Consider the following 25,786-nt stretch of genomic DNA (forward strand, 5'->3'; position numbering starts at 1 on the left):
GAACAATGATTTTATTAATTAATATGTGTAGTTAAGCACGTATTTATACAAACGTTATCTCTAGTTATAATAATTGTGATTATCTCCCCGTCTAGGGCCGAGGACCTGACCTTCAATGTCCGCGATTCACGCCCTAAGATCGTGTATACGAGTCAGCTCCGTATACTTCCGGGAGATATTATTTCTATTTATAACGTGATGATGTCATTCTTAAAAAAAGAATCCAAAATGGTCGCCGCGCGTCTGTTATTCAACACGGTCGCCGTGCATGTGAAGTAAGGTCATTTCTTCTAAGCAAATGAGTTACTATTAATAGAAAACACAATGGCCGCCGCGCATGCGCAGTCTTGGGGCCAAACCGGCCCCTATACTACTCTTATAGAGTATTTAAAGCAGAAATATGCATATCATGTGAAAAAACTCTAAAACAAAGCCTTTGAAGTAAGGATATTTTTGCGCATGTTTACAAAAAACTTTCATTTCAAATTGAACTTATGTATGTCGCTTTTTCTAAATTCACTAAAGAATATTTACAAAACATATAATACATATGAATGAATATTTAAACATATTCAAAAGAAATGAGAACTTCATTATATTTATATGCTAGTTAATGAGCAATGCATCTTAATCATTAGTTAGCTTAATTGTGTTAACAATTATTCAAATGGAATGAAATTCTGTTATGTACAGCAAACGCTTTTATTGAAAATTACTGAATGTATGAAGATTTAAAATACTACAGATAACATAATCATAAAGTAGCCTAGTTACTATAACACGTATAAATCTGAAAACAATTTATTTGTATTATAACATGACCTTCTGTGCATTTTTACAACAGAAAATGATTATCGTTTGAATGTTACATGATTTTTACCAGTAGAACTTTGCCATTTCACTTTCACGGAGCATTAATAAGATGTATCTGTTATTCAAATCGCACTTAGCAGCTAATTGATTGTTATTTTAATTGTATAAACATCGGTATCATTCAGCTATGTCTTTGTTACATCTGCAATCAAATGCTTGTACTGTTAAAGAAGCATAAAACTCATTTCATTCAAAACTATCCTTATATATTTTTCTTCTATTGTTTTGTTCTAATAAAATGCCAAAATATATCAAGCAAATTACACCAATTCATTTTTTTCAGGTTATAAATAAATACATGTTCGCCCTTTTAATACGGTGGCATAAAGGTGACATGTGTGTATTTTTGTTTCTCTCGTGGCCACGAGATACTATGTCGTGGCCACGAGTTACTAAGTCGTGGCAACGAGATAGCTAAGTCGTGGCCACGAGATACAATGTCGTGGCCACGAGATACTATGTCGTGGCCACGAGTTACTTAGTCGTGGCCACGAGATAGCAACGTCGTGGCCACGAGATACTATCTCGTGGCCACGAGTTACTAAGTCGTGGCCACGAGATAGCTAAGTCGTTGCAACGAGATAATTAACCAATCAGAGTACACTATATATATATTTATTTTTTAAAACTTAACAACTTACTTTTACATGCAACATTAATCTTTGAAAATACTGAAGATTGTCTTAAGGGTCATATTAGAAAGTCACCTTCCAAGGTCCATCAGACATTAATTTTGGCTGTAGCTCTTTGTTGGGACAATTTTGTGATCGAATTGGTCGGTTTGTGCGTAATTCAGCATGTTAACCTTGTTTATACGATAACATGAGAAGGAATAAGTCCTGGTTTATTTTATTTGGAAGGGACATTGCCCATGGACAGTAGATAGCATATAAGGTAACATCCTTGTCTGATGAATAATTTAGAAGGGATAAGCCATGGTTTATCCATAACCCAGAATGATCATTGCACCTGATCAGTAGATGACATCTAATAATTTCGAGGTCATTGGGTCAAAAATCAGGGTATCTCGTGGCCACGACTAAGCTATCTCGTGGCTACGACTTAGTATCTCGTGGCCACGACTCAGTAACTCGTGGCCACGACATAGTAACTCGTGGCCACGACATAGTATCTTGTGGCCACAACATCGCTATCTCGTGGCCACGACTAAGTTCCTCGTGGCCACGACTTAGTTCCTCGTGGCCACGACTTAGTACCTCGTGGCCACGACATAGTATCTCGTGGCCACGACTTAGCTATCTCGTGGCCACGACATAGTATCACGTGGCCACGACTTAGCTATCTCGTGGTCACGACGTAGTAACTCGTGGCCACGACTTAGCAATCTCGTGGCCACGACTTAGTAACTCGTGGCCACGACATAATATCTCGTGGCCACGAGATAAATAAAAACACACACATGTTACCTTTGTGCCACCGTACATGATGGCAGTGGTTAGATAAGCATTGAGAAAAGAATGAATATATTCAAACATACACAAACATTCATTATTAAATTGTGTTAAGTATGTCTACCAATATCTGAACACACCGGCTTCTGATAAGTCATTAAGATGAAACAAGATCTAACATTTACATATTCAGTAATATAGATAATCTTATTTTCTTTGAAGTGTTCATTTCAGACACCTTAAATTTATAAGCCTGTGCATTCAAATATTGTTTTTTATGTGTTTCTCCAACAAAGTAACTGTATATAATAATTTCAAAAGTATAAAAGACAATAATTTTCTTCATAATTTGTTCACAAATAAATGCAAAAAAAGGATTATAATACAAGGATGACATAACAGCTGTTTACATTATGCTTTACCACTTTATATTAACAGGCTGCAAGAAAATAGTGATTAAAATGTCAAAATAGTTGGTCATGGTCAGTGTTGTTTTTGGAGACAATAGATACAATGGACAAACAAACACAAAAATAATATTTATACAGGTCCAATTATTCCTATCAATGTATAATAAATTTCATTCTTCAAATGCAAGTTTATGAGCAGATCGTCTAAATCCTATTAGTGATTATTGAAATTAACATACAACAAATAGTTTTCAATATAAAATCCTTTATTTAATATTATAACTTCATAAGTATTAACTTTGGGCATAGTATCTAAAGTGCGAAAGAATGTAACAATACTGACTATACAGGCGTTCTCTTGCTTTACTTTTTTCATATCTACTTTTAAATATTAATAACATAATAGTCATGAGGACTCTCAATAATGTTTTTATAACTTTTGGGTCAATCCTTGTATATGTACATTAATGTAGTTATGTATAATTGTTAATTATTTTTTTAATTTATATACATATAATTTCACACACGCACGCACGCACCCGTACATATTAAAATATGATTAAACAAAATTGAACTAGAAATGTGTCATCTTACCACGGATGCCCCCGCATGAAGCCAAAATTCAGATGTTATAATATTTAGTTCCAAATTTGTTTGCACAAACTATTTTTTTTCATTTTCAGTTCAAAGCCCTTTAAACTTTTCAATGTATACACAAACCATTTTTATACATATTCAAAGCACTAAAATTATTCAGTCTTAACCTCTTGTAAATTGCATATTGCATATTTGCAGCCAAACTAATGGCTACATACATTTCCACAAAAGTATGAGTGCTGAAACTGAAAATTCAAATTTTTTCCAACATTCAGGAAAGATAAGTTTGCCCAAAATCGTTGAACCACGACCAAATTCAAACTTAAACTTCTTATTCCTAAGATGTATATATATGTTAAATTTGAGTTGAAAGTGTACAACCATTGGGGAGATAATGAACAGAAACTTTTTTTTTTCAAAATTCAAGAGGGATAACTGTCAGCTATCATCAAACCATGACCAAATTCGAAATTGACCAATGTATTCTTATGACATATCCATATCTTTAATTTGAGTTGAATATGTACAACTGTTGGGGAGATAATGAATGGGAAATGAAAATTTCCTTTTTTTCAAAGTTCAAGGGGCATTACTCTGCCAAAAATCATCAAACCATGACAAAATTCAAACCTGACCTGCGCTTTTCTTTAACATATCCATATGTCAAAATTGAGTTGAATATGTAACACTGTTGGGGAGATAATGAACAGAAACTGTAAATTTCATATTATTTTCAAAGTGAAAGGGGCATTACTCTGCCAAAAATCATTGAACCATGACCAAATTCAATCTTGGCCTGCGCATTCCATTGACATATCCATACATCAAATTAGTGTTGAATGTGTAATACTGTTGGGGAGATAATGAACAGAAACTGTAAATTTCATATTATTTTCAAAGTGAAAGGGGCATTACTCTGCCAAAAATAATTGAACCATAATCAAATTCGAACTCGGCCTGCGCATTCCATTGACATATCCATATGTCAAATTTGAGTTGAATGTGTAATACTGTTGGGGAGATAATAAACGGAAACAGAAAATTTCATATTATTTTCAAAGTAAAAGGGGCATAACTCTGCCAAAAATCATTGAACCATGACCAAATTCGAACTTGACCTGCGCATTCCTTTAAAGTATCCATATGTCAAGTTTGATCTGAATGTGTTGTACCGTTGGGGAGATACTGAACGGAAACTGAAAATTTCATATTATTTTCAAAGTTAAAGGGGCATAACTCTGCCAAAAATCCCAAAACCAAGACCAAATTCAAACTTGACCTGTATTTTCTCATGACATATCCATATGTCAAGTTTAAGTTAAATGTGTGGTACCGTTGGGGAGATAATGAACCGAACCTGAAAAATTCATATAAGTTTCAAAGTAAAAGGGGCATAATTCTGCCAAAAACCATCGAACCATGACCAAATTCGAACTTGACCTGTATTTTCTCATAACATATCTATATGTCAAATTTGAGTTTAATGTGTGCAACCGTTATTAAGATAATGAACGGAAACTGAAGATGACGGAATGACAGAATGACGGAAGGGCGGAACAGGGTAACACTATATGCCCCGGCCATTATATGGCGGGGGCATAAAATACACATAATTACTTGAAGGCCAGTCATAAGTTTACCTTCGGACAAATCATTCCATAAATAATTGAAACACATATCATCTTTAACACTAAGGGCCCTGAGCCAAGTTCAGCTTATCATACATAAGACATATGTGTATTTATGTGGCAGGAGACCAAATAAACTTGCAGAAATATCAAGAGGCACCAGGCTAGCCATAGACTGATTAGACAGTTGTATTTGTTGTCTAGCAATTAATAATCAAAATTTGTTTTAAAAAATTGATATAACTTATATGCGGGGCTTTGTTAATCAAATTACTAAAGATTTTACATATACCAATTGAAACAGTATCAAACAAAGAATTTTGATCTAAACTGTATTCAAAACTTGTTTGAATAAAGCCTTATGAACACTAAAAAATTTGTCATTAGCAATCAAAGTAACGAGCACATAACAAAAATTTACTAAAAGTATTTGTGTACTATCATATCATAATATACACCAATGTGTTCTTGTCTATTACTCAATTTACATATCATTTGGTTTTATTACATCTATTCAAAGATATATTCCATTTTAAACAATTAGCATGTCGTTAGTCCTAATAAAATTTGCAACCCGTCTACAGTTTATGAAAATAAAACTGTTTCATCAGCCAAAAGTAACAAAATTTGAAATTCATTTACAGATATTACGCCTGCATGGCTATCAATTTTTTTATTACCTATCATGAATGAACAATATGAACAACAGGGGAGATATTAGTTTAACTTCACTTTAACTATCAAAATAGTTAAGGTTAACTTAACACCCCAGTTAAATTATCATTAGAGTGGACAAATACCGGTACCTTGGAAGCATTTTATTAAAACACAGAGTATATCTTTATCTCATTTCCATCCAAACCAACAAATAGTTGTTTGGTATCATTACAAAATGCTAAGCATTTTGGGTTAGGTTCTTTGTCCGAAATTAGCTCATGTCGTTTTCTTCCATTAGCTTGCTCTTTGTTTAAATTGACTAAATCTATTTCATGGTAGAATGAATCACAATAGTACAAAAGACCTGTTTTGTCTATCGCCATGCCTGTTACTTCATCTCGACATGAACTTAATTTACCAAGCGTTGTGAAGTTATCACTTGATAATTCTACAATATCATTACCGCTAGCGTTATCCGAAATATATGTCCTTGATTCATCTTCATAACAGACAACATATTGCGGATTGTTGACATCGACACCAACCGATAACAGTAATGAACCATCTAACTTATACCGCTCAACTTTTGTTGTCTCATCATCTGTCTTGACGATAACAATGACCGTATCATTAGAACTGGTTATCCCATAGCATTTGCCTGAGCATGTTATACGACAATTGTCTTGTTCTCTAGTTAATTCGGAAGTACCGTCGATAGATAGTAATTCAACTATTTCCAGGTCTGGGAATGTAACAGCTATTCGACGGTTGGATACACATGTAACATCCCATGGTGCTGATTCATATTCTATTTTTGACACTAACTTATCTTCTTCTATATGAAATAATTTCAATTTCAAATTGTTATTATCAGCCAAAACAATACGTGTTTTTGCTAATAATGCAATTCCTGTTATGCAGCAGTTTTCCTCATCGTCGTCGTCTTTGACGTGCAAACTTCTAGCTTTTCTAGCTGATTTTATTACATTAGAATCTGATTGTATTGAACCAAAACTACTTTGTTGAGACTTCATGTTATCTAGTTCACCAGCCGGCTTAAAATGATATCTAGTAATATTATAATGTTCAATGCATTTTACTTTCGTCAAATCCCGTAAATTTGACCTAATCTTTACATCGATATTTTTCATTGCAATGAATAATTGGTTTCCACTGGATTTCTTCTTTCCGCTTAAGTAAGTACCTATTGTTCTCATGTCAAATGCTATAGCATCGCATTTATTTTTGTACTGCATGATTCTTTCTAAATCCTCTACTCTCATTCTGTTTACTTCTTTAGCAAGTTCTTTATATTTACATTCTATATGATCAATGGCAGAATGTTTCACTTCCAACATTTCAGATTGAGCTTTACTATGGTAAATGTCAACGGCTTTTAGGCTTGAATTGACACGGTCCATTATTTTATCTACTTCGTCAGCTAGTTGTCGCATTTTACATTCTATTTCATTTGCCTCTCGTTGAAAGTCGAAAGTATAAAGGTAATCTTTAATATTTCGAACATCTTCACAGGTCTTATGATTTGTAGCTAAGCATTGCGGACAGCAAAGCTCTTCGTGTGTTACACAATAATTATCAATCACTTGATCCCCGTGAGCAAGGCATTTTTCTGGCGGATCCGTGTCTGTTGTGTTTGACATGCGTTCTAAAGGCATTTCATCCTGTAGTTTCACCAAATGTGTTTTCGTTGCTTTTAATTGTTTATGAACATTGTGGCAATTCTGACACAAATATTCATTGCAGTATCGACAGTAACTTACGGCAGAAGATAATTTATGTTCATCCCCAGTCTTACATGGGTCACAAAATATATCTAATGCTAGTTCCCTTTTTTCCGATTTCTTTGAAGTCGCCATCAAGGGTATACAACAGGCAAGAATTTTATTTCAAGTGAAGTGCTGATCAACAAGGATATCCATCAATAAAGATGAAACTGTTGAGTGGTGAAAGGACAGTTAGATCTTAACTTCGTTGGGATTGCTGTATCTAAGAAAAGTTATACGATATATTGTATTCTGCGGTTGTCTGCTCTTGTTCCATTGCATTTGTTCTGGAATAAACAAAACTCGGTTGTACAGTTAAAAGTTTAGACAAATAAGTCATTAATAATAAACTGTTTGTGCATTGTTATCCATAATCCTAGTTATATTAAGGACAAGCACTCGACATCCGATTGCTGTATGTCAACAGAAATTGCCTAAATTGTGTCTATATTTGGGAAAACCTTATTCCCTTTATAACAGGGTATCACGATGAAAAAGTTACAAGTATTCATTGTATCATAGTTTGGGGACCTTTCTGTTGAAAAAGTGTCAGAGTTAAATCGTATACATATACATGAACAGTGCGGTAACTGGAGTGCAGGTATCAGTTACCCGCACTCCAGATCATGCCCGTTGATTGGCTCATTTTTGCTGGGGTTTACATATTGTGACGGCAGAGAAAGGGAAAGCGGCAGAAATATCATATTCAGATGCTCGATCATTGGTTACTTTTTCCCGGGGTTTAAAATTGTGACAACATGTTTTTATGTTTGACTATGATACAAAAGAGAAAGAACACCAAAACACTCGGCAATCTGATTTATACACGGGGGCTACGCCCCCTCGTACAAATCAGATAGCCTCGTGTTTCGGTGCTCTTTCTATTACTTACTTTGCATAAAACATGAAGGCTACAGATACATTTTGATATCTATAAATGTCTTAAAAATTTTCTTATATTTTTAACTTGAATTTTCTTTTTACGAAAAACTTTTTATTTTCATGTGTACGTAAAGTCTTAACTAAGTCGACATTTGTATAATACTCAAATTTTTTCTCTTTTTTTCTGAGCTAATTTTTGTGAGATTTCTAATAATTTCAGAACACTTTATTGGTCTATTCAAAACGAGAGTAAATGTTTGCGTTCAAAACAATTATACAATTATGCAAGAGAATTGTAGCTTATGCCCCATTTCTCTCCCCGAATGGGAGGTTTGGATTATCAAACATCTGGTAAATGCCAGATCTAAAGGGTAGACAGACTTGCATTGCTAGGTTATGTATTATACATGTTTTTAGTCGCAGAGATCAAAGTGTTCTTTACTTTTGACCCACTGACCTCATAATCAATAGGGATCATTACTGGTCATGACCAACCTCCATACTAAATATGAAGACAGTGGGCTATAGGAGTTTTAACTAATTCAGGGCAGACAAGCTTAACCAAACAGACAGAAAAGCTGGTTCCAGTATGTCTTCCTTACAACTTTGTTGTGAGGGGGAATCGGTAATGACCAAAATGCAGGGGTATTGGTCATGATCAACCTCTATGTCAAATATAAAGACTGTGGGCCGCATCATTCTTAAGCCACTAAAAGGAAAATTTTTTAGACTCAAGGCCCCTGTGTCCTTGACCTCTAACGTGGAAATCAATACACTGTGGACAGGCACTCTTAAGCATTTGAACACACAATCTTATTGTAGTAAAAGCTCACGTGACCTTGCTTTTTGACACAGTCCCCTTAAAAATCAATAGCGATCATCTACTAGTCATTACCAACCTCAATATAACAAATATGAAGACTTTTGACCAAAGCATTAGTAAGCAATTAAGCGGACAAGCTTTTAAAAGTAAAGGCCCCAGAAACCTTGACCTTTTGACCAAGTGACTTCAAAATCAATAGGGGTCGCCTGATGGTCATGATCAACCTCCATGCAAAATATGAAGACTGTGGGAAGGATTGTTAAGCTTTTGGGCGGACAAGCGTTTTGAAGTTAAGGATTTTTTTGACTTCCGGTCAAAATGGCGATCAGTCAATATTTACGTGGCTAACATCAAAAGTTATGTTTTAGTAAACACATAGTGATTTTTGTGGGAGGAATATATGCAGAAGGTACAGGATTTACATTTTATCGAATATGATAACCCTGCAAACTTAATAAATAACAATATAGACTGAAAGTTTATGTAGTAATTTACAATCAACTGATATCTATTTTGATAAATTGCACGTGAAGCGTAGCCGACCAGTCACGTGACGCTCAATGAACTTTCAAGTATACTGCTCAACTTTATAAACGCATACACATGAGTAATACGCCAGCGCAGAGAGATCGTAAGAGAGATCTATCATCACCTGACACAAACCTTGAAAGCAACGAAAAATCTCAAAAGGTATTAGATATATCACCTAATAAATCATTCGAACTGTCTTCAATACCGGAATTAACAATGAGTAAAACCAAGTTGGATGATAATTCTCTAGAACTTCTAGCAGACAAACTTGAATATAGAATTAAACATGCCTTGGAATCTACACTTCATTCATCAATTCAAACAATAGTTGATGGTGTTATATCGGGTCTCACGACAAAAATAAACTCATTAGAAACTGAAAATGCTACCCTCAGAAAGGATATCGTAAGTCTTGAAAAGAGAGTACAAACTCTCGAAACTCAACGTGATGCCGACAACCAGTACAGCAAACGTAATTTTCTTAGAATTTCTGGTGTTGAGGAAAGTACAGGAGAAAATCCAGATTCCCTCGTGATGAACATTTGTAACACCCTTAAGACTGGTCTGAGTCTTGATGATATTGACCGGTGCCATAGAGTAGGTAAACCTAAAGAAAACGGATCACGAGACATACTTGTAAAATTTATTTCATACAGAACCCGCCAGAAGCTATACATTAAACGAACCGATCTAAAAAAAACCGAGCATGGATTACGCGGCACATACATTAACGAGCATCTGACCCAGAAACGTTCCAAATTGCTTTTTGAAGCCAGAAAACTAGCAGGTAATGGAAAGGTCCTAGGTGCATGGTCAGCGGACGGTACGATACTCGTCAAGATATTATCATCGGGCGCAAATCCAAGTGATGACAATCCTTGTACTGAACTTATCCGCATCAAAACCAGCGACGACTTAGCAGCTTTTCACTGATAATTATAAACTTTTGCTAAACAGTGTACTATACGTAGTATATCGTAGTAACTAGTATATACCGACTGTGACTTTCTCATACCTGATAACCATTGAAGCATATCACTTTAGAAAAGTGTCCACCTAATTATATCATTGTATGCTTCATACTGTAATATGCTGTCAATATTCACTTATTATTATTAGTAAACCGTTTTACTTTTGGTAATGCGTTGATATATCCTTGTTTATAAACATGCGAGAAACAAGATTGTAAATGTTAATTCTTTAACAGAATTTAAAACACCTTGCAATGTATATGTTATGAATGTTTACTAAAATATTTTTCACACACTTGTATATTAAACTTGAGCATTCATATAAGTATCTTAGTTTAATACTGCGAAAATTATCGCAGATATGTAAATTTCATCTTCTTATTATAAATAAATATTTAAAATTTACAACTTAAGCTATAGGAAACCTAATTGATTGATACTTTTTTGCGTGATTTTACTATTTCTTGCTACAGTTAAACTTATACGAGTTGTTTTTGCTAGCATCATACATTACTTAATTAAATGATATTTGATAGTGTTGTATGTCATTAATGTGTGACAACATGTTACTTTAATTGATGCTATTAGATGGTGTATTATTAAAATACAAGTGTTTATAAGTATGCTCTAAGTTAAATATGTAAATATAACCGTCACCTCTCCCATCGTCAGACTGGCCATGAGGCTGACTCGGCGTAATTTGGCCTGGCTGTGGAAACGTACTTTTCTATACTTGCATGTATATACCTATACTGTTATATATTTACTCATACACCTTTGACGCGGCTTAAGAAGTCTGTTTACTGGTGTTATGTACATAAATGTATGATTGATAATATCGTATTTTTTGTTGTAACTGTCTCTTTTTTGTAAGTGTATGCATACTAAAAATATTTATATTTATGCAATTTCAACTTGATGTTATAAAGCCTGATATCATTTGTGTAACAGACAAATATAATTACGGGAAAACATTATACTTTGCACGTGCGTACATATCAATACTGGTGTACATGTATTTACATAAAATCTGGTGACAGGACCAGTGGCTAAACTTCACACTATATATGTTTGCACCAAAAGATGTAGTTGCGGATCTCAAATTATTTAATGGTTTACAAGACAAATAATTAATTACAATTTATTGAGTTTTCCCTTTTTCTACTTATTTTGTTCATTACATACATATTAAATTATTTAATAGTTTACAAGACAAATAATTAATTACAATTTATTGAGATCTCCCTTTTTCTACTTATTTTGTTCATTACATACATATTAAATTATTTAATGGTTTACAAGACAAATAATTATTGACAATTTATTGAGATCTCCTTTTTTCTACTTATTTTGTTCATTACATACATATTAAATTATTCAATGGTCTTCAAGACAAATAATTATTGACAATTTATTGAGATATCCTTTTTTTCTACTTATTTTGTTCATTACATACATATTAAATTACTTAATGGTTTACAAGGCAAATAATTATTGACAATTTATTGAAATCTCCTTTTTTCTACTTATTTTGTTCATTACATACATATTAAATTATTCAATGGTTTTCAAGACAAATAATTATTGACAATTACTTGAGATCTTCTGTTCATTACATTTATATACGCTTTCTTTCCAATTATTTATTATTAAAATATAACTGCACATTAATAACTTTAAAATGAATCTCTTAGTTCTTTTGTCATATTATTCTTTCTCACACGAATCACACTTACACATTATGACTTATTTTAATTTTCTTTTTTACTTTTTCTTTTTTTACTCCTCAAAGACCGACTTGATTTATCCTTTACTCTCGATAGTTATTTCAATGTCCATTATTTACATAAATGAACTTTCTGTGATGACTGGTGTGTCTTGTATGTGTTTTGAACAAGGTATAACATGAAGATGAAACCATTGGCCAAACCAGTCATCATAAATTCGTTCAAACTTAACTCACATTGGCGATTCTATGTAATATTTATAGTTCTTATATACCTACACCTATCAATACTATCTTCCATGTCGATAATGCAATCTCTACTCACTCATCAGAACGAAATATTAAACTGTGCATTCAGATTCAAACGCACACATCCTATGTCTGCAATTCACCACAGAAATGTCACATTCTCATATGTTATATTGTCTCTGCTAATAAGCATCCAATGTTCACTCTTAGGATTTCTCATGTGTTTGATATGCCTTTCTGGTGATGTGCATCCTAATCCTGGACCAGACGTTTCTAGATCAATTTCAAGTAGTTCCCTTTCATCCAAATCCAGCATAGCCTTGACAGATATTTCCTCTTATTTGTCTTTTATGCACTACAATGTTCAGAGCATTAAACATAAACTAGATACGCTCTTTGCCGAATTTAAGGACTTTGATATCCTCTCTTTCTCTGAATCATGGCTAGATAGTTCTACACCAAACAGTGATTTAATCTTTGAAAGCTTTCATGAACCAGAAAGGAAAGATCGGTTAGGGGGCAGTCACGGAGGAGTGCTGTTGTATGTAAAAAGCTACTATCGTTATTTGCCTCGTCATGACTTGGAAATTCAAGGAGTTGAGTGCATTTGGGTTGAAATTGTTAGCAAGACAAAACGCTTTCTCTATGGTACTTACTACCGCCCACCTAACACTTCTACTCTACAACACTCCGTAATCGAAGATTCCATTAATCTTGCTGTTGATTCGGTATACCAAACATCATAATCACGGAGATTTCAACAATTAACATGCTTAATTCTACTGCCTCTAGAAAATTAATCTCACTTAGTCAGCAACTTTCTCTTACTCAACTATTTCAGAGCCAACCCACTTTACTGAAAGCTCCAACTCACTAATTGATATAATTCTCACATCGAATCCTTTATTCATATACACTGTTGGTGTTGGTGAGCCTTGTCTAGACCAACCTGTCCGCTATCACTGTCCTGTTTTTGGCCTGATAAATTTTAATAAACCAAATACTCACACTTATACAAGGCATATATGGCTGTTTGACAATGGCAACTATCAACAACTTCGAGATCTTGCAGCTTCAACAAATTGGCTCCAATTTAAAGACCAAAGCATAGATATATACGCACACAAAATCACAGTAGCCATAATAGTTATATCAAAAATAAGTATTCCTAACAGAAACGTAACCATTAGACCAAATGACCCACCCTGGTTTCCTCCTAATTTAAAAACACTTATCAGACAGAGACGTAGATATTACAAAAAAGCCAAACGCACCAACACAGAACACGATTGGTTGCAATTTAGGACACTTCGCAACAATATTGTATCAAAAATAAAAATTTCTAAAGCAAATCATATACAAAATCTTGCAAATAATCTTAAGACATCACAGCAAAACACAAAATCATGGTGGTCCTGCCTGAAATCATTTATAAAACCCTGTTCCTCTTCCTCTATTCCTCCTCTGCAAAATGGTGATATTTTAGCTGAAGACGAAAAGACAAAAGCAGACATACTGAACGACTTTTTTATTGACCAAACACTTTTAAATGAACCAGAGCAAACTGCTGCGATTTTCCAGCAAAATGAACCTTGTACATCAAATATGGAATCCTTTTCTATAACACCCGATGAAATTTCACTTGTCCTCAAACACCTACCATTAGGTAAAGCAGCAGGTCCTGACGGTATAAATAATAGAATTCTTGTAGAGTTGTATAATGAGCTTCCTACTCCTTTAGCTGATTTGTTTAATGAATCTCTATGTTCTTCGGTTTTTCCCATATGTTGGAAAGAAGCGTTTGTTTCGCCTATATATTCAAATCTGGTGACCGGTCTATTCCTGGAAACTATCGCCCTATATCTCTTCTTTCTACATTGGTAAAGTTTTCGAAAAGAATTGTTTTTCAAACACACCTTCAACTACCTCCACTCCAACAACCTTCTAACACCTTTGCCGTCAGGCCTTCATACCTGGTGACTCAACAACAAACCAGCTAACATATCTGTACAATTTCTTTACTGAAGCAATTGACGCCGGAAAGGAAGTTCGTGCCGTATTCTGTGATGTTAGTAAAGCATTCGACAGGGTGTGGCATAAAGGCCTATTGTTTAAAACTTAAATGTATGGGCATCAATGGAAACTTGCTTTTCATGGTTCTCATCCTATCTCCATGGCCGCAGGCAATGCGTTGTTATACCTGGCGCACATTCTAAATGGAGCACTGTTAAAAGCAGGAGTACCTCAAGGATCTATTTTGGGACCTCTTTTGTTCTTAACGTATATAAACGACATTGTTATCGATATACAAGCTAATATTCGCCTATTTGCTGATGACACGAGTCTATATCTAATTGTAGATGATCCTACCTCTGCTGCTACCACTCTTAACTCTGATCTCTTTACTATCTCCAACTGGGCCAAAACCTGGTTGGTACAGTTCAACCCGAAAAGAAAAACAGAATCTCTTATCTTGACTCGCAAAATTGGCAACTAAGTCCATCCACCCTTAGAGATGAATGGGGAGACTATTCAAGAAGTTACACATCATAAATATCTTGGTGTATTTTTCTCTTCTGATCTCAGATGGAATATTCACATAAACTATATAAAATTGAGAAAGCCTACAAGCGTATCAATGTAATGCGAAAGTTGAAATTTGTCCTTGATCGTCACTCACTAGAAAAAATTTATATGTCTTTCATTCGTCTATTTTAAGAATACGGTGATGTAAACTTTGATAACTGTACATCTCAAAAGAAGGAAACAATCAAAAAGGTTCAGTACGAGGCAGCTCGTATTGTAACGGGTGCAACCAAACTTGTGTCAATTTCCAAACTTATGTCCGAGGTATGGTGGGAATCCCTTGAATCTCGTCGTAACCAACACAAACTTGTTCTTTTTTTATAAAATGACAAAAAATCTTGCCCCTCCTTATCTTTCTAAAATGCTTCAAGTTTCCACCAATGAACAATCATATAACTTACGAAATCAAAACTATTACAGGGCTCCTAGAGCTCGTACCACGCTATATTATAATTCCTTCTTTCCATCCACCACTCGAGCCTTTAACAGTCTTCAAAGTGACGCTCGCAACTCTCCAACAGTATCGTCATTTAAAAAGAGTATATCTCCTAACATTCAAAAGCCACCGAAATATTTTTACTATGGCAAAAGAAAACTCCAGATTTTCCACACACGTCTGAGGACCAACTGTAGCTCTTTGGCTGAAGACCTTTTTTCTAAGAACATCATACCTTCGCCTCTTTGCGTCTGTGGACAAAGGGAAACAACTCGTCATTTTTTTCTCGACTGCCCTCTTTATAAAAGCATAAGACCTCAGTTGATAAACTGTATAAGCACATACTGTCATGTTTCACTAAAAACCATCCTGTTTGGTAACACGACACTTACAGACTCAGATAATGAGAAAATATTCCTTGCAGTTCATAAATATATTGAAAAATCGAATCGCTTTGACTCTCCAATCATTTTCAACTATCATTAAGGGTTAAATCACAGGTCATTTTTTCTGGGTTTTTTTCTCCTTCTTTTTCTATCTCATTCTTCTTTCTATCTGAACTTATCAAACTATTATCATTATTAGTCTTATTTTGCTTTTCTTTAAATAATTGATATATCTTATATTTATTTATTCATTTTCGATGCAAGTTGTAACACATCAGCCTTCTAAGTCAACAAACGACAATTTATTTCGCCTTATTTAGCACATATATTTATTGTACATTGGGAAAAGACTTCAATAAGCATTAGGTTGCTTCCAGTCTAATCCTTTTCTTGTTACTTTTGATTGTAAATATCATGTATGTAAATATGCTTATGTGAGAAAGAATAAAATATGTTTAAACCAAGTCAAGGCACATGTAAACTTGACCTTTGATTCAGTGACCTCAAAATCAATAGGGGTCATGTAATGGGCATGATTAACTTCCATGCAAAATATGGTAGTGTGGGTCAAAGAATTCTTAAGTTATTGGGCGGACAAGCATTTTTGGTCAAGGCCCTTCTGACCTTGACTTTTTGACTTTAAAGTCAATAGGGGTCATCTAATGACCATGACCAACCTCCATGCCAAACATAAAGACTGTGAGTCAAAAGAATCTGAAGTAATTTGGCAGACAAACTTTTTTAGTCAAGGCCCCTGTGACCTTGACCTTTGACTCAGTGACCTCAATATCAATAGGGGTCATCTAATCATCATTACTAACGTTCATGCAAAATATGAAGACTATTGGTCAAAACATTCTTAAGCCATTTGGCTGACAAGCATTTTTTAGTCAATGCCCCTGTGACCTTGACCTTTGATTTAGTGACCTCAAAATCAATAGGGGTTATCTTCTATTCATGGCCAATATCAATACTAAATATGAAGACTGTGTGCCAAAGGATTATTAAGTGATTAGGCAGACAAGGAAAATCCGACGAACGGCCAGACGGACGTCCGCCCGACGGCCGGACGGACAAGCTGGTTCCAGTATACCCCCTAACAACTTTGTTGTGCGGGGGTATAAAAACACTTTTTTGTCACTTTCAACAAACCTCTTTTATTACCAGGATCGATTATATTAAATATTATTTCGATAATCAAGGCTTACATTATTTAAAATGTTGTACCGCTTAGAATGAATTACATGGTTGATCTCATGTAAATGAAACGGTTACCAGCTTGACATTCTACGTTATCGAAGTACATTTTCTGCCTCTAACAGTTTATTTATTTCACAAGCGCTTGCACATTTTGTGATGCACATTGCAGAGTTAGTTGTTATTTCCATTGTCCCTGAGGCCACTCCGGTGCTCCTACACATCCTATAAATGGGACCTCGATCCGAAAGACAGTAATTTTTGTTAGTTGATCGAACTTGTGAGCCCTAGATTACTAGTTCAGCACGTTACCACTTGATTTTGGATCCGTTCTATGGTAAAAGGTAGGGAAAAATATCAATTATATAATATGATGTTATTCATGGATATTAAATTATTACTTAACACTCTGCAGCCAAATATCAGTGTGCTTCTTAAACCTATATATACGGACGTAATAATACTTCTTCAAATGATCGGCTTTCATGTTGTAACAGAGGGTTAGCAAGGTCCTGGTTAAAGTGAAAAACGCTCACATTTGTTTTATATGAGTTATAAATATTAAACTATACATGTATAAGTTTTTCCTGCACCAACACATACATCTTTAATAATGCAATGTATTTAATGACCTTTTCTTAGTGACTTAAAACGCATTTGAATTTGAGTGACTCATTTCTTTACACGAAAATGAGTTATTTATCAGTATTTTTGAGGTAATTTATTATTTCGTTGCTGAATTTGTGCCCTATACATATGTTTAAAATTTATATAAACGCAAATTACTTGTTTTTATAAAATGTTGTTAGTGTGGATATTTCTTATATAATATTATCAATTACATAATTTATAACCTATAAATTTGTTTAAGTAGCAAAATCTCGGCAAAGACATGGATCACTAGTCCAGTCTTCTTACACTTGTATCAATACAGTGCGTACAACCGCATGCTCGTTCACGTTTTGTGCGTGACTGCTATGAAACGGATGCGTGATTGCTATGAAACGGACACAAAAATGAAATGCTATAAAATGTCTAATGCTAAACTTCATATTGAACTAACAGAAGGTGATTTTTTTTATCCCGATAAAGGTCAATAATGTCTATCAAACAATTGTTGAAACTCATTTCCCGTCAAAATAGTACGAGAATAATGGGATGGAATGTTTACTTTCAGTTTTTAAAATCTTCGTATTTTTACCATAACCACCGTATATAAATAGCAAGCACACACCATTAGAAAATTGTGCTCTTTTAGAAGAAAAAGCGAATTCATAAATATCCAAAACAACCAAGTCTAAAAACAGACTATAGATAGCAATGCCTTGTACCTTACTTGTTAAATTGAAAAAAAAAAAAAAAAAAAAAAAGAAAGAAAAAAACATGTTTTTTTTACCTACCTATATTTCTGAATTAGACCCACCATTGGTCAATGAAAAAAAATAAAAAAAAGTTCAGAAATATACTACTCAAAATTTGCTAAGGATCACCTTTTTGACATTGCATATCACAGACACTTGGAGCATGGACCCCTCCCTTCTCTGCCCCTGAATATTAAAAACTTAAAGTATTGTTTATTACAAGAATTAGTTTTAAATTTTTGCTTATATTAGTAAGAGACGGTTAAGTGTCTAACAAGTGAACAACTTTGAATAGAATTTCATAACGTTTTAAAAAAATTCAATTTTTTACCAACGCTTCAATTTTCTGAAGATACCAAGCTTCGAAATGTAAACACAACTGACCTACATATATTTATAAGTATTTATGTTATCGCATGCCGTTTATTTCTGGTTTAAATCAGTCGATGCATACAGTGTATATTCTTTTAATAAATAAATGCATGTTATTATCCGATCGTACCTTTCTTCCAAGCTTTGCACATTTAATTACATTTTCCTAACCGTGTCACATGCTTCTTTACGAATTCATGACGACTGGAATGTTTCCCGTAAATTACAGCGGAAAAATCGCTGGGAAAAAGAAATTCAATTGCAACTACTCGGCCCTTTCCGTCAGTCTTCTTGATTTGGTTTTTTTGTACTGACCGCTGCGGGGATTTTGGTTCTCGGCATAAATGAAAGGCCATAACAGTGCCGAAACTCATTCCAAAAGGAAAGCGTACGTTGTTATCTTTATGAAATTATTATATTTAGGGACTTTTTTAAAATAGTGGAAAACAAGTTTTATGTTCAAGACATGTGACCAGGTCGTAATAATATGCAAAAATGTTTTGACGTTCGGTTTGCAAGATAAAAATAGACTTGGTATATACAAGTGCGGATCAAGAAGGAGAGCCACGCACATAACCCCAAGTGTCTGTGTTGCATATTTCAGTCATATTATCATCATATTAAAATCATATTTCCGCTAATGATACACCTGTACGGGGACCTCATAATTGTGTACTTAAGTTATCGATTTGTCATGTAAACCTTGAACGATAAGCACGTGAAAAAGCATACCCATGGAAATATGGTGTTTTATGGCCATGTTCTTTCACTTAAGAGTCTACAAGCAGCAATACTTTTCTCGTTTTATTGTTAAACTGTGTTAAACTTATTGTAAAACTATGGCGAATCGACAGGTTAGACGTCGTCTTAGTGAAGATGAGATGAATAGGAGTTCACAAAGGCACGTTGCCCATGTCCTTGGGGGTATCCCAGAGCGTTGTCTCCAGGATGTGGAACCGATTCCAAATGACTGGAAATGTCTTGCAGGGTCACGCCGGAGGTCTGGAATGTTCAATGACTCAAGCCCAAGACCGATTCATTGTCCTTCAGGCCAGGCGCCAACGGTTCTTGAACGCTACGACCTTACGTAACGACTTCCAGAATGCAACTGGTGTGCGTGTAAGCACACAAACTGTTAGACACAGGTTGCATGATGATGGGCTGAGGTCACGGAGGCCAGCAATTCGCATTCCGTTGACACAACGCCATATTTAAGAGCGTTTGCAATGGGCGCAGACTCATGTCACATGGACAGTTAATGATTGGACCCCGGTCCTATTCACTGATGAGTCAAGGTTTTGTGTGGGCTTGACGGACAGACGAGCTAGGGTTTGGAAAAGTCCAAATGAACGCTTATCTCCAGCATGTGTTGCAGAACACGTCCGTATTGGCGGGGGTTCAGTCATGGTGTTGGCGGGAATAAGCGCTCATGGGACAACGGACCTACACATCATTGAAAACGGTACATTGACGGCAATAAGGTATATCAATGCAATTTTGGACGTCCATATACGCACGTACGCTGGCACAGTCGGTCATGATTTCATTCTTATGGATGACAAAGCCCGTGCATACAGAGCCCACATCACAAATCGATATCTTGAGGAAGCAACTGTAGTCCGCATGGATTGGTCAGCAAGGTCCCCAGATTTAAATCCAATTGAGCATGTTTATGATATGCTGTAGAAAGCCATTTCTTCATGCCACGCCCAACAAACAACATTCAGGAGCTAAGACATGCAATCATAGAGGAATGGGCCCAGATTCCTCACCACAAAGTCCAAAGGCTCATCACCAGCATGTAGAGGCAATGCCAGGCCGTAATTAATGCCCGCGGACACCATACTGTGTATTTAACACCCTATGCCAACCATTTCCTGATTAGCAAGATTTTTTTTATTCCACTATGTGATCGCTTAAATGTTGATTTTCGTCCAGCACACTCTTTTCGCTACAGGCACACGTCAAGGAACACTTCAATTGCCTTTATTTTCATAAAAAATCAACTCCGTACTAATTATATTTAATTCCTTTCAATCAATTTTCACAATTATTACAAATACACAAAAGTAACGCACTGTAGAAAGTGATCCTTAGCAAATTTTGAGTAGTATAGCTCTAACTTTTGAACTGTGAGAAGACGTACAGAAATATATTCTTAATCTGTGATTCCATAATAAATCAAATTATGGTATGAACTTTCCCAAACCATTCGTGATGCACCAAGTCTTTTTAAATTTTAAAACATTGCTAAAAAATCAGTTTAAAGCATTAGTTGTTCCAAACTGTTTTTAAGCGGTGAACATACTTATTCTGTCTTTCATGCAGGAAAAAAACAAGTTTGTAACTTAAATGCAGTTTAAAAATTATTTACGACAAAATCCATTGTGTGACTGGTAGTGGGTAATGCAAAAGGTTTACAGTAGTGAACAGAGACGCGACTTATTTATAGCTTATTTATATACACCTTATCATCCGCTATGTAGGGCCTATGGAAACCCACTACTTACTGATAGCAAAAAAGATTTGTATTCCATGAAACACAAAAGTTCAGCTTAAGATAAAAAATTTAGATATTTATCTAACAAGTTTCAATCAGACCGGGACCTTCCTATTACCATGTATACATTCCAATAACCATGGATAAATACATGTATACACAAAGTCTAAACTGCTATATACCATGTGAGCTACCTGGTTTAACTTTGAACATTGATCCTTGCCCCTGGTGTTTTAGTGCAGACAAATGCTATTTTTCTGCAGCATATACAAAAGACTTGCAAAAACTTGAATCAAATCTGACCTTGAAAAAACATGGCCTCCATGCCATGTGTAAAAAAGTAGTACCTGAGAAATAACATCTTTTATCTAATTGTTGTGTACATGACAGACAGGCACACTGCACTGTTACACAATAGAAAGGTTAACAAAATTTTAAATGTGTTATCATTTTAATTGTAGTTCATAAGGCTATAAATGGTGATTGTCTTCTTGCACTACCTTTCTTACAAACAAAAATGGAGGACATGTGCTTAGAAGGACATGAGATCATACTGCTTTATTTGAAATAAAGTTTTGAAAGTTTTTTGTATTTGCTGCAAAAATAGCATTTGTCTGCACTAAAACATACTTTAAACAGGATTTTGCCATTCATGAAATGTGCATAAAACTTTTCAATAGATTGTAATTGGTCTATAAAAATGTAGCACATTCCACAGACGCTTGGGGGTCAGATCCTGCCCCAAGGTGATACGATACGGCCCTGTAAGTGCCCTGTAAACACTCTATCAAAACTATTTTAATATTCAAACACGAATGGGACATCTTTTATAACGTATCACGTTGGAGCAGGATCTGACCCCCAGGCGTCTGTGACACACTCAACTGTTCAAGGTAAATATTCCCATTTTTATCATTGTTTATAATAGTCCTTAAAAATAGACCTGGAAGCCGGAAGTGTACTTTCAAATGGTTCATCATTTTACATTGTGAGATTGTTGTTACATGAATGTTGGCCTACTTCCACTTTGGACCCACTATGGCTGACAAAGCGGCATAACCTATCTATCTATCTCTGGATATATACCCCTCTTACTTTGGCCCTTATAATTTCTATATAAAATAGATTTTAATAAAAAGAAAAGAAAAGTGCAGTAAATGAATTTGGCTGTGTGTTAAACTTTCTATTTTCGACACTTATTAAACGATGTCAAATTGAATATGTTATAACAAAATAGATTAAAAATCAACTTACACCATTTCAAGCCAAATATGCTGTAAACACAAACGCGGAAGTAATGGGTTTATCACGACACTTGTTACCGTAAATCGATTTTTATGTCGTAAAGAAAAGATAATAATCGTTGATCTCTGTTTACAACTTTTTATCTCTCATTATATAGGGTTTTGCGGTCAATGTTAAATGTTTTTTTTTTTTTTTTTTTCATCTTTTATATTCTCTGTTTTTTCTTTTCACATAGCTACTTACTTTAGCCAACAAAAGAATGCTAAAATATTATAATTACCTTTGATGCAGCCCAGTCATTGCCATTCTTCCAAAACTAAACGAGCAGCTCTACAAATTGATCGTTTCTCTTTGAACACAGGAACTTGAAATTCTATCAATATTAACGATAATATGTAAAATATACCCCACTATTATTTATAGTATATAGGGGGTATATTTGGATATTATCATTAATATTGGTTATTTGATAGAATTTCAAGTTCCTGTGCTAAGAAGTACACAAGGAATAAATTGAAAGTCATATGTTTGTGCTATTCTCAGTCCGATTTGAGTGAAAAGCGTTTAAACGCTTTTCAATTTTGGGTCATTTTTCACTATTATAATAATTATTCTGGAAAAACGGCGCGAGCTATAATAATCTGAATTTAATGATAATGAATTTTGCACATCTACATCAAATGGAATAATAATCTCAAAAAATTATTTCCAGTCCCGTCATGTCAAAAAACCTCAGTGAAGTCCCTTTAAGTAATAAATTTGCGGTCTAAAATTATCTATTTTCAAAATAACTAGAATCTACGTTAGTTTATTTTGAAAAAAAAAAAGATTTCCAAAGAATTGAAAACGAAACTTGAAAGTTGCACAGGCGTATCTAGTGTGGTCAGAATCGAAACTAGACCTAACCCCTTTAACTTAAAAACAATGGAAACTGATTAGTTAGAAATTTATAACAAAGACAGGGACGTAGCTAGGCCAAACATTATATTACGCACACTCACGCTGGGGGTTAAGGGGGCCGCTATAGGCCCCCTTGCAGGTCCATGGGTCCAGCTAGGGAGCGAAGCCCCCGGAAGCTCCTCGGTTTTCACCATTTAGGGTTACTTAAATTAAGCATTTCCATGTCAATTTGAGGTCAATAAAATAAGAAATTTAAATTAGTAGGATAAATAATTTTTATGCAGTAGTATGACATGCGATTTGGTGAACATCGTAAATATAATTAGAACAGAACATAACTTAAATATAATTTATAGATTGTATAACAATATTTCAAGGTTTTTAGTCAAACAAATGATGCTGTCGGCAAATGAAAGTGTCAAATGGCGATTTTTCGTCATGCAAATGTATTTACAACGACAGTCTGGACCAACCTGTCAAAAGCCTAAACCGGAGAGGTGGCCAGCGGTCATTGATGCGCGCAAGAAAGTATTTAGCCTTCTCACGCTGCTGAATGAACGTCCAGCGCTACAATAAGTAGAAGCAAATGCAGGCACCTGTTTAGATGTGGATAAAGTTCTGTCGGTATATCATGCAGAATTGATTCTATATTGTAACATAAAAGTTTTGCATCGTGTCCTCTAGCATCCACACTCGCGTATAAAAGTTTCCTAATCATACAATAAATCCTTTTGTATAACAGTATAAATGTCAGCGTAAGTTATTGTTCACAGTCGAAAGTCTCATGTGTTTCTGTTTCTCAGGCTTCAATGAAAACAGTCGAACGTGGCTTTATTTACTTATTAGGCACTATTAAGAAAACTTATTTGTTTTGAGCGAATATGCTATATATCACATTGGGAAGTGTGGTTTGCATTCGTTAAAATATTGTAATTTTCTCATTTCTCAGTCGGATATATATATAGCATATTCAATCATAAAAGGCATGCATACATCATCTACACATTTTTGGCTCCACTGTGTATAAGCAGTAAATTATTTTTTTAATTGATAATAGAGATGTCGAGATCTATACAAAAGGCCGACACAATAAAAAAACGAGTAGATATTTCAGAAAATTATGGTTTTATCACAGTTAATAGATGATATACACGTGTAGAAGCTCATATGGGTTGTTATATGATGTAAAACGAGATAAAGAATATTTTAAAGCGAACTTATTAAGAGTTTAAGTTGTTTTACGTCATGACAACAAATGTCTTTTTTTCCACAAAACATATCGCATTCAAATATGTGTAATCAAATATAGTGTAAAGTTCAATAAAGTTATATAGCGAGCACAATATTATCTTATTCAACGAGTCCAATTAAAATTAATAATGATTCCACACGAACATATGTACCTAAATAACAGTAAAAACTTTTTTTCATTGACGCACTTGTAGCTTTAACATTTTGCGCATTTTTTCGCTTTCTTTGTATAACGCCTATAACTTGGTTGCGTGATAAAATACGTTATACGTGGTTATAATGTTACTGCACATGGAAAACAAGCGACGTCATGTGATTTAATCATGATATGAGCCGCGTCATGACAAAACCAACATAATGGGTTTGCGACCAGCATGGATCCAGACCAGCCTGCGCATCCGCGCAGTCTGATCAGGATCCATGCTGTTCGCTATTGTTTTAGGGTTTGTAAGCGAACAGCATGGATCGTGATCAGACTGCGCGGATGTGCAGGTTGGTCTGGATTCATGCTGGTCGCAAACCCATTCATGACGCTGCTCAATTATGTTATTTTGTATGTATTATTATAATGACGTTGACCATGTTCAAAGTATATTTACTTAAATGAATTATTAAATGTGTTAAACGTGAAGAGATATACAAATGAACATGCTTAAAAACAACACATAACAGTGGAACTAAAAAAAAAATGTTTATATGTACCCAAGAACAATAGCCATTTGATTCGTCGCCGCATCCATGGTTTCGCTATGGAGCGTCGTTGCACGCCTCAACAATTCTTGTCACCACATAAAAATTATTTCGTTCTGGATGCCGGATGAAGTGTAATTCTTGTGGGGTTTCCCGTAATCAAGGTGGTCCCGTAAAATCGTATTATGATTCGCCTGAAGCTGAAAATGCGGTCGACTTGGCGACCCCAATCGCAAGATTGTGAATTCCATACAATATCAAAGAACTAATATTTTCCGGTTTTTGTTAAGGGTCTGATCATGTGCGATCGAATGAAGGA

At 34.8% G+C, this 25,786-nt stretch overlaps 1 protein-coding gene across 2 annotated transcripts; it reads right to left on the bottom strand.

Annotated features, from left to right (window-relative positions):
- Positions 1 to 381: 381 nt before the first annotated feature.
- LOC132713964 (uncharacterized) lies at positions 382 to 23,395 on the bottom strand. Of its 2 annotated transcripts, none has more exons than XM_060696703.1 (2): positions 22,907 to 23,395; positions 382 to 7,648 (listed from the first exon to the last, which is right to left on the bottom strand). In XM_060696703.1, the coding sequence occupies exon 2, from the start codon at positions 7,452 to 7,454 to the stop codon at positions 5,742 to 5,744; it is 1,713 nt and encodes a 570-aa protein (XP_060552686.1). In that variant the 5' UTR covers positions 7,455 to 7,648; positions 22,907 to 23,395; the 3' UTR covers positions 382 to 5,741. The 2 variants fall into 2 exon arrangements, with proteins under 2 accessions (XP_060552686.1, XP_060552685.1); XM_060696702.1 differs by lacking the exon at positions 22,907 to 23,395 and adding an exon at positions 22,636 to 22,689.
- Positions 23,396 to 25,786: the final 2,391 nt, after the last annotated feature.

The sequence above is a fragment of the Ruditapes philippinarum genome, unplaced genomic scaffold, assembly GCF_026571515.1.
Source record: "Ruditapes philippinarum isolate M1 unplaced genomic scaffold, ASM2657151v2 ctg334_1_1_1_1, whole genome shotgun sequence".
Taxonomy (NCBI): domain Eukaryota; kingdom Metazoa; phylum Mollusca; class Bivalvia; order Venerida; family Veneridae; genus Ruditapes; species Ruditapes philippinarum.

Coding starts and splice junctions, on each gene's coding strand:
- LOC132713964 (XM_060696703.1), bottom strand. CDS start 7,454: ATGGCGACTTCAAAGAAATCGGAAAAAAGGGAACTAGCATTAGATATA.